Source organism: Carassius carassius, chromosome 25 (genome assembly GCF_963082965.1).
Source record: "Carassius carassius chromosome 25, fCarCar2.1, whole genome shotgun sequence".
Lineage (NCBI taxonomy): Eukaryota > Metazoa > Chordata > Actinopteri > Cypriniformes > Cyprinidae > Carassius > Carassius carassius.
The window spans coordinates 9,991,175-10,005,697 of record NC_081779.1 but is presented as its reverse complement, the minus strand read 5'-3'; the positions used below and the strand labels follow the sequence as shown (position 1 = coordinate 10,005,697).

Here is a 14,523-nt window from a genome sequence, read left to right as displayed (position 1 = left end):
ATTGTGGGAATCATATTCCAATGCAACGATGAATCTCGATGCAGCTCTCTCACTGTCTTGATGGCTTTGTGAAACTCTCCTATCTCCAATACTACTAGGAATGTAATCACGTTATCTAAATTCTTTTTGTTTTGATATTATTAGAGAAAAACCTGTAATGCAAATAAATGACTACAGCTATTGGATTAATGAAGATGTATTGTCCATGTTTCCTACTGTTGTTCTGCCGCAGATGTTTATCATTGGAGAGGCTGACGCCAAGTTAAAATCACTGCCAATGACCTTTTCCCCAAATTGAATGTTTAACATGTTAATAAGCTACTATATATGGTAATATTTTCTTTCATAACTCAGAAACTACTTAAAATCTACCATCATTTGGTATAAAGAAAAATTAAGTAAGATTAATATGAAAGTCTAGATCTTAGTATGGAATAGTATTTACATACTTTTACATTTTAGTGCCTGATGATTGCTATATGAAATTGAGTTTACTTATGTGTAGTTACGTAATTTGATTTATGACAAGAGATTTCTATAGTTAACAGCTACATCAAAGCCATAAATCATGATTTGGTTAATTTAGCAACATTTTGCAGACAAAAAGGTCCATTATTTATTGTCAATATTGTACTAATGTATGAAGAAATAATATGAATTTGCAAGCAGAACAATTGTAAATGTGATGGCCTTTATTCTATTGAAGGGGGAGGGGCATTGTCATTCTAAAGAGCATCTGATTGGACAAAAATCAGTGAAGTGCAGAATGAGCCATCAATATACTTTTTTCAATGAGTGCATTTTGTCAATGTTTATGCAGATTAGCACAGATGGCTTTAAAACTAACACGAAGATAAAAAGTCACACAGTTTTCATTTAAAGGGGTCATATGATGTGATTTAAAATTTTCCTTTCTCTTTGAGTGTTATAAGCTCTTGGTGCATGAAGAAGATCTGTAAAGTTGCAAAGACTAAAGTCTCAAATCCAAAGAGATATTCTTTATCAAAGACTCTGCCACGCAGCCCTGAAACAGCTCCTTTAAACACGCCCACATGTCTACATCACTATGTGGAAATATTTGCGTAATGCCACACAAATGTTCACGCAAGAAAAAGAAGGTGTGGTTTCAGTAACCACAGTTAGTGTTGAATCAGCCATATCAGGGAGATGCTGTGTGTGTCTAGGCGAAAGCAAAAGCACTTTATTTGACCTTCCGAAAGTAGATGCATTTAGGACTACTTATAACAGAACAGCAACGCATTTTATGGATGACTGTTTCGTCAACCTAGGAGAGGAGGTAATTCTGACTTTGCTTCGACAATCTGGCACTTCTGAATCAGCTACTGTAACTATGTTTTGTTATTAGTTTAAGTATTTGCTATTGAATGTTCAAATGCGGAGTTTTGCGTGTCGTATATGTGTGTGTGAGAGAGAGACAGGGTCACATCACAGAGTCAGCTGTCTTAACCGTCCCTGGATTGTGTACTGCAAACACATAGGAGCTTCATCACTGTGTCTGTTACACCACTCCATTCCTCTTTCGGGCTTGAACTGATGGTAAAACCAAGGACATTATTAAATGTCTTTACATTTATTTTGAAAGATGAAGCTGAGATTATAGAAAGGGCTGTTACATTTACAACGAGTGCTTGTGGTGTTCGGCCAGTCACAATGCACCGGGTCAGTTGGCCAATCAGAGTAGACTGCGCTTGTTGGAAGGAGGGACTTTGAAGTGTTTGAGAGAGGCGGGGCATGTGACTTACAGTAAAGTACAGTATTTGAAAAATAATGTTTTTTGAACATTAAAGAATGTCAACATATTCTGTTACACCAAATACACAAAATAATGATCTTTAAAAAAGCATCATATGACCCCTTTAAATTTTAACAACCTACAGATAAAATAGGTATTTAAAGAAATCAAACGTGGTACAATTGCTCTCTACTGTATATACTTTTCTGAGTTATTGAACGGTCATGTTTAGAGCTGTATGTTTGCGTGTGTGCATTTGTCACATGTCCTTGTTGTGATTTCTCACTCTGCCGGCGTGTGACAGATGTCTTGAATGGAAGCAGGGAACGCAGCCTCGCACGCACACCAGACGCCACCAGTGTGTGCTTTTTTTGTCGCCACAGCCGCGGTTCATCTGAGGAGAATACCGCGTGCTGACAGGTCTCCACGGTTACTGGAACCACTGTAAACTGAAACAAATGGAGAAGAGATGAGGTAAGGAAGGTGGAAAGAGAGGAGGAGGGAGTGAGGCAGAGGAAAGAAACAATGGTAAAATAGGAAGCTGGGTGATAAATGTATGATGCAAGAGACAAGAAAGAGGAGACTGATGAAAGTAAATGACAGGAGTTTGTGGTGAATGTTGCCTTAATGTTGTGAATTTTTAACATGTATAGGTTAGGCCCTACAGCTTTTTTTTTCTTTTTTAATTTTATTTTAATAAGGAGACATTGAATTAATCAAAAGTGACAGTAAACAAATTTATAATGTAACAAAACATTTCTTTTTAAAAGAAATCTGTTCTTTTTAACTTTTTATTCATCAAGTAATTATGGTTTCCACAAAATGATTAGGCAGCAACTGTTTTAACCATTAATAATAAAAAATTAAAATGTTTCTTGGGCACCAAATCAGAATATGATTTCTGGATCACGTGTTTCGGTAATGGCTACTAAATATTCAGCCTTGCCATTACAGAAATAAATTATTTATTAAAATATATTAATATATAACTGTTATTTTGACATTTCACAAAATCATGGTTTTACTGTATTGCTGTGAGTTATGTCCCCCACAGCAAAAAATCTGCAAGGTAATGGGGCACAGGGACCGAAGTTGCCCCTTCTGGCCTGCTTGTGGTGCCGACACTGTCTTGGCAAACGTCTTGCCCACTTTTCAAAATCAAATCAATGTATGATAGCTTAGTCCTGCCATACATTTTGTCTTGTTTCACTTCAAAAATACATAATTTAAGTGAAATCTGAACAGTGTTTCATGCTCCTTAAAAGGATACTCCACCAAAAAAAGAACATTTTGTCATTAATCACTTACCCCATGTCGTTCCAAACACGTAAAAGCTTCGCTCATCTTCGGAGCAAAATTAACAACATATTTTAAATTAAAAATGTGGCGCAGCTGACACAGAGGAGCATACGCTGCTTGCATCCAACTCATATTCTCCAAGATTGTGCTTCGGTTATGCGGACAGACATAGAGGAGATGAATTATTGTTATGTTTTATTCGCGTACAAAAAGTATCCTCGTTGTTTCATAACGTTAAAGTTGAACCACTGATGGCAGAGTATTCTGATGATGTCTTTCATACTTTTCTGGACCTTGACAGTGTATTTTACTTGGCAGTCCATGGGATAGTCACAAGCCTCCCGGTTTTCATCCAAAATATCTTAAATTATGTTCTGAAGACGAACAAAGCTTTTACGGGTTTAGAACGACATGGGGGTAAGTGATTAATGACAAAATTTCCATTTTGGGGTGGAGTTTCCCTTTAACAATGTCCTGAGGTTAATGTGAAAGAGTGCATGAGGTGTTTCATTCTGTGTATCAAAACATTCACTTCTGCACTCCATCCTTATTTAATTATACTGTAAAACACAGCTTCTTTTTTTCCCCTGCAGATACAACATTTCACATGCTGAGCAATCATTATCCTACTCAGAGGCTGTACCTGAACAGCAGACAAAAAAAAAAAAGTTCACTGGATGAGTATTAGAGACGTGTGGCTATGGGTTGGGATAGAGAGGTTCAAGGTAGAGATTCAAAAAATCTTAGAAAAAGCTGAGCCAGAAAGATATTTATAGTTTGACAAGAGAAAATGATCCTGGCTATGCAGAGAGTGTAGGTAGATCTTTTGATCACCTTCATAGTGTTTCTCTGCAAGCAACTGATTTTCTCTCTTTGTGTGTGTGTGTGTGTGTGTGTGTGTGTCTATGTGCATTCTGATGTGAACAATAATGCTATTCACTATTTTCTGATAGCCCTGACCCAAATACACTGGCTATTCATCACTTTGCCCATCCATTAATGTGTACAATACAGCTCTTCCATTCAAATGAACACACGCTCTTACAGAAAAGGACCAAGGTAGTTTAACGCAGCCGTCTCAGTCGGGCGCATTAGATATGTGCTCATTAACACATTGGAACAAGGTCAAAACTCTTAATATCATGATACATGACAGTAAGGATAACAAAACTGTGTCAAAGCAGGGTCATATCAATATTTTTCATAATCCAGCAACAGTAATTTTACTAATGAGATCTACAGTATATAAGAATAAGAAAAATAGTCCATTCAACTCTGATCATTTTACCCATATGTTGTGGTTCCAAATCTGACTCAAGCCAGTTTTAATATCTAGTTTTAATATCACGTGGCCACGGTGATGGTAAAAAAAAAAAAAAACACTACACAAAATGAGAATAGAGGAAAAATTATGTTAAAGCTTTTGCGTTTCCCCAAGAAACTTTGCGTTGACTTGGAAAACCTTTTGTGATGGATATAATAATGAAAAACTAAAACTATTTCAGTGCTTTTGTGTGCGACCACAAAGTGTTACTTCACTAAGTAAATGGGGTCAGTTTTGATTTTATGTGGACTTTAAAGTATTCATTTGGGATATACTTTCTGTTATTGAGCCTAAGGCTGTCACAGAGCCAATTTTTCATTTATCTCAGGACTCCTGTTTAAATGACATATGTCAAGTTGAAGAGCAATTTTATGCACAGTGTTTCTAAAATGCTTACTTCAGCTTTTAAATATGAGCTGTCCTGGATTTATTTTTTTGAATGACTGCATTTATGCATCCGCAAATGTACAAACGTTGGCTTGTGCGTGTTCACATGTAACACATTAACGTTGCAGGTGGTGATGAATGACTGTGAAAATGTGTTTCTCTGGAGAGCTCCTCGCTCCTCATCAGGAGGGAGAGGAGCTGGAGAAGATCAATGGCTTTCAGCAGTTGAAGTGATTCTCCCGTGGCTGGCCAGCTGCTTGAACCACCCGTGTTTCCTCTGAGCTGTCAGATGGAGCGAGAGGTCTCATTGTTCAGAGATGACACAGAGTGAAACCATCGTTGTTCGACCTGATCCAGTCCTATAAGAGGAGATGAATTGCAGCGGTTCATATAGTCAACAGAGTCAAGTGAACATTTTCGGTATATGAAAATGCATATGCATACTTTTTGGTACGGTATATGCACAATGTTCAATATATATATATGTGTGTGTGTGTGTGTGTGTGTATCTATATACACTGTGATAGATAGATATATTCACTGTGTATATTTATCTAGATAGGCATACAGACAGACAGATAGATAGATAGATTATTTACATAAACTTCATATATTTACTGTATATAAAGTTAGCCACAGATACACACACAAACACAATGTAAATCTCTCTCTCTCTCTCTCTATATATATATATATAGAGAGAGAGAGAGATAAATAGTTAGATAATAAATGTAACATGCATAGCACGTACACATACATATACTGAACAAGGTCCACAAGCTAATAAAACTATCTGATCAATGATACCACACTTGTATTAATATGAAAAGGATTAAAAGTTTCCATTGACAACGGCCGACGTATGTTGTGATGCTCACACGTTGTTAGCTACTTCATCTCCATGCAGACTTTCTACAACACACTGGCACGTTTTGAGAAACTCAGCTCGTATGGACTCTGGCAGTGCAGAAATTGCTTCGTGAGCGTCTCGTGGGATTGTTAAAACGGCGCGCGCTCAGGGCTTTGCTCGTCAATCACTTCAATACCCCTCCTTTGAGCTCGGGGGCTTCGGCGGGAGAGCTAATTTGGCTCTAGCATCATCACCGCTGCTGTCGCATTCTTCGCTGAAGAGTTTTTTGGGCGAGACGATTTTTTTTTTTTTTTTGCTCGTGGTTCAGAAAGCCAGGCTGTCTTCTGTCATCCTTCTCCTTTTCAAGTTTATGGGGGCAGAAGGAGCCACTCGCTGCGTGAATGATATGAAAAGCCTTTTAAGAGCACATTAAAATGGGAAGTTGTGTACAAAGAAGCGTTCTCTCCTGGTTGGTGGAGATATCGAGAATCACAAACGTTTCTGGGAGCTGTGCAGAAAGGTTAAAACGGAAGAGGGAGAGTCAGAAAATGGCCTGTGTCAGTAGACAGAAGTGTTGTATAACAAGCACATCAACAAAACACCTGTATAGACAGACCTACGTCTTGAGTTGCTGGGGCCTGAAGTACTACAGCGCGAATTCACTTCTGGATGTATGCAAAAATGATTTGTGACTAGTAGTTGGTCTCAAATAGCTTAAGGCGCCTCGGTGAGAGCGATTTGTCAGCCGCTATTCATTTTTAAAATCCTCAAGGTTAAACCATCAAACCAATTCAAGTTCAAAAGGACCATTTGAAGCTTGCCACTTCAGTCATTTTGACATTTAAAAAGTCATTTTTTCTGACAAACCTTGAATGATTAAGTACAAAATAAATATTTTTAATAAATTTAAATAGATTTCATATATCCAAGAAATATCCAATCCTTTATAGATATTATTTTTCAGATATTATTAAATTTGGGGTTCCACATTATTGGAATTCTCTTAGGGATTTGTTTGAAGAGGGATGCTTTTGGTGTGTGTACAAAACAAGCAGTCAAGAATCAATAAGAGCTTTCTGGTGCAGCCGTCAGCTGTTTAGAGGGCAGTACACTGATGTGATGCTTTCTGATGAGGGACAGAGAGGCTATGAAAAAAACTGGTTCAGGTCTTCTGCCCATTATTCTGGGCAAGCTGAAAACATTGTCACCGTGGCTCTGATTTGATTTATTATAGAAACACAAGTCACTTTCAAAACTGTCATGTGGCAAATTTGTAAAGTGATTTAAAGCTGGCTAAGCTTTTTGTTTGTACAATGTTGTACTGCACACTCTGAAAAATAAAAGTGCCAAAAGTTATTTTTATTTTTTATTTTTTTTGCAGTGATGCCATAGAAGAACCATTCTGGGTTCCTCAAATAACCTTTCACAGAACTTATCAGCTGTTTGGACTCTCATTCTGATAGCACCCATTTACTGCAATGCATTCATTGGTGGGCAATGTAATGCTAAATTTCTCCAAATCTCTTCCAATGAAGACACAAACTTGATTGAGTAAATTTTCAGCAATTTCATTTTTTGGTGAACTTTTCCATCATGGAACTGTAGATGCTAATAAAGAACATTTATTTTCTGTATGCCACAGAGGCATATAAGAGAAAATACTCTTCAACTGAAGCGCTTTGTGTGAATGAAAGCAAAAAAGAGAGGAAGAGAGAGAGAGAGAGAACAAAAGGACTTGCATGACCATGTGTCTCATTTTTTCGGTGGTCTCGGCATGTAATTCCTTCATGCTGAATTTAATAGGATAATGTACTTCATGTCTCACACGGTGCCATAATTACAGGTCTTATGAACTACCTGTCAGAGGAATACATGAATATATAACACCATGAAGCATGATGAAAAACATCATCTGCACAAATCCTCAAGGATGAACTCCTATTTTCACACCTTTTATATTCAAATGGAATTGGCTAGAACAGTACAATACATAGCATGTTCTAAAAGGTAAAGGTTACTAAAAATGTGCATAACCAGAATATTACAAATGCTACAACAAAATTAATTAAGTCGACTATTACATGACAGAATTAACATAGAAACAAGAATTTGTAATCTACAAAAAGCAAGGGCTAAATCAAGTTGAGCTGTAGCATGAAATCCTAGAATTGATAAGAGCAAATTCAGCATTTTCCATGCTTATTGATTAATTATCTGATGAATTGCCTCAATTATGGCAACGAAACCCTTTAGATCATTCAACACCTACCTTATATGAGACTTCTGCCCATGATCCATTGGGAACTGTCTCCTGCTTGACACTAGGAACCAATTTCATTGTAGTCCGATTCATCTTCATTTTTGTCCCAAAGCATTCCAGGCTATTATTTATGGCAGATACAGTGCTATGTCAGGGGGTTATGTGTGTGTGTATCATCTCATTTTAAAGGACAATTAAGGTTTACTCTGCAAGCCATATCCTGACTGCTTTAATGAACACTAGCTGTCTGTCTCCGCCGAAATATTCATTCCAGCAGTTAAAGCAAAATATCAGCGATCTTTAGACCCAGCTGATAATTTATTTAGGTTTAAGACAGATCTTCTTATATCACTTTTCTCATATCACAGGGGTTTGCATGACATAAATAATTGCTAGATTGTTTAGTTATTTTGTGTAAATATACAATGTTTGGTTAAGAAGTAGTTCTAAGAGAACATAAAAAGAATTTCATTTTAGAAGTAATTTAAAGCGTAACCAATGGTGGTTTATCGAGACGATGAACAAGGTTTCTTTTTTTTTGCCAAAACATCTGAAATGACTGACAGTTAAAATTTAGCTGTTGTTTTCCAGACATTTTTAAAGTAAAATCTTTGCCTAAAACAGCATCCTTGCGCCATCTGTTGATAGACATTGTAACTGCATGTGAGAATTAATGTTTCTGATGGCTGATAGATAGATAGATACCATAAACATCATAGCTCAATAATAGCAAATAGTGTAAAACAAGCTGACAGCTAGGTGTATGAGAAACATCACCGGTTACTATCGTAACCTCGGTTCCCTGAGAGCGGGAACGAGACATCACGGAGACATTTCTCCGTTAAGCTCGAGAGGGAACCAGACTGCTTCAAACATCCACCGAGGATGTTTCACGCGGAGGAAGCACGTCATTGCAGGGCGGAAGTGTCATCTGACGTGGCACGAGGGGCGGAAACGCTTGTTTGTGTTTTGGTTCTAAAGGGGAAGTTGCGAGAGAGAAAAGAAAGGAGGAGACTTGATCGGGGTTGGTAAAATTCCCACTAACTGACCCCAATAAAAAGGAAAACCTCTCAAGAATTTGAGCGCTCCGTCGTCGGAAATCAGTTCACGCAACCTGTCGGCTGACATTCAGGTAAAAATACACAGAATAGCTCCGTTGAATGTGCCGTTTTCTGGATTGGCGTATCCCTCAAGCTAGTTAGCCACTTTAGCTTGCTAGATTTCGTCAAAAATGTTACAGGCCCTTGTCCTTATTCAGCCTAACGTACATAAGTCATCTAACCTGAACTCTTCAACCTCATATACATAATACTGGGCTTTGTTCCCTTACAAGCGCGAATCTATATTTATAGTGGTCTGCTTTGCTGATGCTTATGTGGGAATGCAGTTTGGGTGCAAACAGGGTGGGAAGGCTGGAGTTAAATTGAAGTTTCTTATCAGCTTATTATATCGTCGTTATTATCTGATTCTTAAAGGTAACTTATATGGCCTATCATTGAGGTTTAACAGACTTGGCATCTGACCTGATGTGGGCTGTCTTTGTGAGGAACAAGACAACTTGTCCCTTGGCTTGAGGCTCAGGGGTGTGTTAAAAAATAGAGGAATTGTTTAAGCTGGTTGAATTTAAGTCTAACCAATGTCGACTTGCTCTTCTTTAGGTTTATAGACTAGTGATGTGGTGTTGATAATACAGGTTTATTTTGGGTAGATGATTCATGGACCGTATGACTTTGTCTCAACTTTCAACAGAAATCACAGGTTGGTTTTTGTTCGGCCTGTCATAATGAGACCACAATCTGACCAGCAGCAGTTGAGTAAAACCTCTCACAGGTGATGTGACTTTTGCAATGCAATGACTTGTTTCATAAGCTGTGCTTTTTGTTTCGCTTTTGGAATTTTGTATGTTAGCCTTGCCAATGCACTCTGAGAAAATGTGAAAAGACAAATGTGGCTGTTGTATCAGCTGCTGCACATACCAAATGGATGAAAACAGCAAATTTGGCATGCTTTGCGTCTTAAACCAGACATACCAGGCTTGCTTCTTAAGGAGTTGGTTTATGTCCTGTTATGCAGATAGAGATCCTGTTGTTGATTTTGATGCGAGTGTCAAAGCAGATCTTGGTTTCTCTTATAGAAAGATCAGCTTATGATGATGCAACGCCACACAATCATCAGGGGTCTGTTTTTATGTTCTCCTATTTCACAATAGCAGTAACTGCAGTTTTGACAGGGAAAGTGTTTTCCCTGCTGTTTTAAGCTTTGAGGTCACTGCCACAGTAAATATCAGATTCCTGGAGTTTTATTACTGTCATTTGAGTTGATGCCTGTATCTCTGGTATTGGATCTCAGGTATGTGTAGTTGCGCCGAAGGCTGAGGTACTTCATTGGGAAGTGACATTATATTTCACTAGCTGTTGAATTGTTGCATCGGGCTAAATGAGCATGCTTGTTTTGACTGCTTACTCAGGACATTCTGTGCTAGAATTGGTTACCATGGGTTCAGACATTTACTTCTGCAAGGATTTTCAGAAATGTTAAGTTATGTTCAATCAAACAGCAGTTTTCTGTGTTTTTGGTGCATGCTTACAGTCTGTAGCGATATTTGGAATATATTTAATCATTTATTTGAATCTATTTTAAAATGTTATTCATTCCTGTGATGGCAATGTAGAACTGAATGCTCCAGACTTCAGTGTCACATCATCTTTCAGAAAAGTATTTTAATGTGTTGAGTTGGAGCTCTAGAAATGAATTCTCATTTCTTCTTATAATACAGATTGAAAATATTTGTGCTGCGTAATACTTTTGTTGAAATTGTGATGCATTGTGTTTACTTTAAAATAATTTGTCGTCTTAATAAACAACTTTTATTTTATTTTAAATTATTTCCTAAAATGGCAGTCATAAAACTAGATTACTGATTAATTATTTGGAGTCATTTGAATCAATTTTTGTCATTGAATTTAAAAAACTGTTTCAGTCTTGAATGATTAGATCATTCTGAAACGGAATGATTTTTAATAATCCTTACCAAACTTTTTTTTGGACTGTTTTTGTCTACTGTGACATTAAATGTCTTGTATAGCTTCTTGTTAATTGTATGATTTTTGTTATTTATTGTTTTTGTCATGAAGATGACATGGCTTATAAAAACAATAATCCTTACCCATTAATGGCAAAATCATTGAAATTCTATAGTGAATTTATTATATCGTGAAGCAAAACAGTGTAATTGGCAGTGTAGTTGTCATAGACCAAGATGTGTAAATTAAATAATTTTTGTATAATCCTGTGTTTTTAGTCTAAACGTGCATATCTCAAAAACCAAAAATAGCATTTGAGTTACTAGCCGTTATTGCTATAGCCAAGATGAGCGATTCCCTGTTTGAGAGCTCTGAATAGAGAAAAAGAGAAGAAAGAAAAGATCTTTGTCTATAGTCAACATGAAAGTGCTCTTTTTCATTTCTCTTTTTTGGTTACATGTTGTCCTGTGCAGCCAGTACTGGGACAGCTCTCAGTGTGTGTGTGACCGCTTAAAGGAGACGGGGTGATTGACGACTGTCATGGCCAATAGGGGAGGAGCAACACGCCCCAACGGGTCCAACGCGGGCAATAAGATCTGCCAGTTTAAACTGGTCTTGCTAGGAGAATCGGCTGTGGGAAAGTCCAGCCTCGTACTGCGCTTCGTTAAGGGGCAGTTTCATGAGTTTCAGGAAAGCACAATAGGAGGTAGGGGATTTTTGTTTTTAAATGTATGTGTACCTGTTTAAACATGTTCTCAACGACTTTTCTCTTTTGCCTCTAGCGGCCTTCCTTACACAGACGGTGTGCTTAGATGACACAACGGTAAAGTTTGAGATTTGGGACACAGCCGGACAGGAGCGCTACCACAGTTTGGCCCCCATGTACTATAGAGGTGCCCAGGCGGCCATTGTAGTTTATGACATCACCAATGAAGTGAGTAGATCTGATTCTCAAGTACTATATGAACGAACAGTATTGTTTTATGACCAATTATTGTCACGTTTGTCATATCTCTGCTTCTGTTATTGTGCCATTTGTTTTCTTCCCCTTGAAGGAGTCATTTGCAAGAGCAAAGAACTGGGTTAAGGAGCTTCAGAGGCAGGCCAGTCCAAACATTGTCATCGCACTGTCTGGAAACAAGGCAGACCTTGCCAACAAGAGAGCTGTGGACTTCCAGGTATACATGACTTCACAACATGACTTTTTTTTTTTAATTATTATTTCTGACCATTGCCGTCTCCCTCACCTGAGCCATTTTATTTCTACAGGATGCTCAGTCTTATGCAGATGACAACAGTTTGCTGTTCATGGAAACATCAGCAAAGACCTCCATGAATGTCAATGAGATCTTCATGGCCATCGGTAAGTTTTTACTTTATAGTAAAGCCTAGCAGTGATGATTTAAAGTATTTATAAGTTCTTGTAAATGCAACATTGTATTCTTTGTGATGCTTTGGTGCCGTGGTGTTTTATTAATTAATAGATTATTACATTTGATTTTCATTTTTTTGTCATAAATCATAAATGAACGTTGATAATAATGAGAGATGTTTCCGGAGCACCAAATCATCATATTAGAATGATTTCTGAAGCATCGTGTGAAAATTCTGCTTTGCCATCGCAGAAGTAAATTTCATTTGAAAATATTTCAAAATAGAAAAGTTATTTTAAACTGTAATAATATTTTACATATAACTGTTTTTTTTATCTGATAGAGTCAGCAAAATTAAGAAGTATTATAGTGTTAATTTCTTGTTTTGTTTCTCTTCAGCGAAAAGGTTGCCTAAGAATGAGCCCCAAGCTGCCGGAGTCAGCAGTGGGCGGAGTAGGGGTGTGGACCTCACAGAGACAGCCCAACCCACTAAGGCCCCCTGCTGCAGCAACTAGCAAAACAAATCCCCCCTCACCAAACTCTGTTACCGCAACAACTAACGCAAGGTCCCGCCCTCCAACTTGGTTTTTGACTAACTAATGAAATGCCTCCGCTTTCCCCATTTTGCACGACTCTTTTACGCTGTAACAAAAGCTCTGCCCCACCCATGTATCTGCAGTGTTTTTGTTTTGTTGTTTTTCTGTAAAGACCCAGGCCTCTTACTGTATTCATGCTTAAGGTTATGCCTTGTCTCCAAACTGTAATATATGCCATCACAGACATCAATCAAAAAACTAAAGAAAATCTCTGAATGCCATTTGCCTGACCAAGACAAAGGGGTGGGGCCTCTGCAAGGGTTCACCTGCCCTGTCATAATTCAGAACTCTACAGTTGCTTCTTTTTCTCAAATCTGTTTTCATCTTTTTTATGATTTAGTTTTATGTAAATGTACTTTTCAGAATAGTGGATGCATGTATCACTACAAAGCCTGAAAAGGGTAAATCAAAGTTTTAATCTTATCCAACGGCACACATGGTGAGAGAGGACGTGACAAATTACCCGACCCTTCGCTCCACCCCGTCTCGTTTCCCTGCTCTTTCCCTCTCTGATTCTGGATGTCCCAGCAGCTTTGTTTAGTGGCAGACTGCCCACTTCCTGAGTGCGACGCCAGCAAAAAGCCCACCTCCTTCTTAACCACACAAACAAACACACATAGCCAAGATCCCGCCCCCTTATTATTCTCTCACCAGTTAGCAAGCCTTCAGTGTTTTTGTCAGGATTATCGGCACTGTCCTATAACTGAGTGAATATGTGGCTGCGCTATCATTAAGCATAAAAGGCCTAAACAAAAAACAAACATCTACACATGATAAGTAACTTTCCTTTCACAGACATGCACCAGTCACTCTCTTTTGATTACATTCTTCTGGTTCTAACTCACCCAGGTGTTTCTTACTCCATGCCTTGCACTAATTTTTGGTCTTGATTATTATCTCTTGCAAGTACAGCCAGAGTGATATAAATATATATAAATAATTTACTGTAAATAGGGTGTTGCAATGTATTCGTCTTCTCCATTTGCTGTTGCAGGACTAATGCTTGATAGGGAGTTAGATAATAATAAAAAATGTAACAAAAAAAAAAACAATTGTACAGTAACCAAGAATTGCTTTGATAGGGGTTTGAAGTTATGTTTCTTTTTCACAAATGGATAAATTATAATCAATGGTGGTCTTATAAAAATGTATGTAGTGTTAACAAAAAAAAAAAAAAAAAAAGCTTTTCTTTAGTAGTCTGTCTTGTAATGTTCACAAAAACGTTCACAAATGTTTTTGTCACTAAACCGTGTCCACATCAACAGATTATGATAGTTTTTCTGCTTTTCTTCCCAGTATCGGACAACACATACTCTTTTAACATTCTCTTGATGATCTACCTTTCAGGATACTGGTACCACATAAATTCGCTGCTACATCCAATTTTTGTCTCTCTCTCTTTTTTTGTCTTTTTTTTTAAGCATTGCCCCTTTGAGATTAAAAATGCAATTACCTAAATATTACTGTTAAGTTATCAAATACATTTCTCATATATGGTATTGTTAATATTGTGTGTTCAGTGGGCCAAATTAACTTCTAGTCTGATCACTGAGTGGAATTCCCATCACAGTGCAGATTCTTGTGTAATAGCATTTGTTGGTGATAATGACCCATAAGAAGTAAATTGTACCTTGAGTCACAACACATTTGTTTGCTCA

At 37.6% G+C, this 14,523-nt stretch overlaps 1 protein-coding gene across 1 annotated transcript; it reads left to right on the top strand.

The window, feature by feature from the left end:
* Window positions 1-8,845: 8,845 nt before the first annotated feature.
* Window positions 8,846-14,248, top strand: LOC132104133 (ras-related protein Rab-5A-like). The gene is made up of 6 exons (XM_059509374.1): window positions 8,846-9,005; window positions 11,370-11,602; window positions 11,679-11,830; window positions 11,952-12,074; window positions 12,166-12,259; window positions 12,669-14,248. The coding sequence occupies exons 2-6, from the start codon at window positions 11,437-11,439 to the stop codon at window positions 12,782-12,784; spliced, it is 651 nt and encodes a 216-aa protein (XP_059365357.1). The 5' UTR covers window positions 8,846-9,005; window positions 11,370-11,436; the 3' UTR covers window positions 12,785-14,248.
* Window positions 14,249-14,523: the final 275 nt, after the last annotated feature.

Excerpts from the sequence above, each read along its gene's own strand:
- LOC132104133 (XM_059509374.1), top strand. The coding sequence starts at position 11,437 with ATGGCCAATAGGGGAGGAGCAACACGCCCCAACGGGTCCAACGCGGGC. Across the intron at positions 11,603-11,678 it reads TCAGGAAAGCACAATAGGAG|CGGCCTTCCTTACACAGACG; the intron begins GTAGGGGATTTT and ends TTTTGCCTCTAG. Across the intron at positions 12,075-12,165 it reads AGAGAGCTGTGGACTTCCAG|GATGCTCAGTCTTATGCAGA; the intron begins GTATACATGACT and ends TTATTTCTACAG.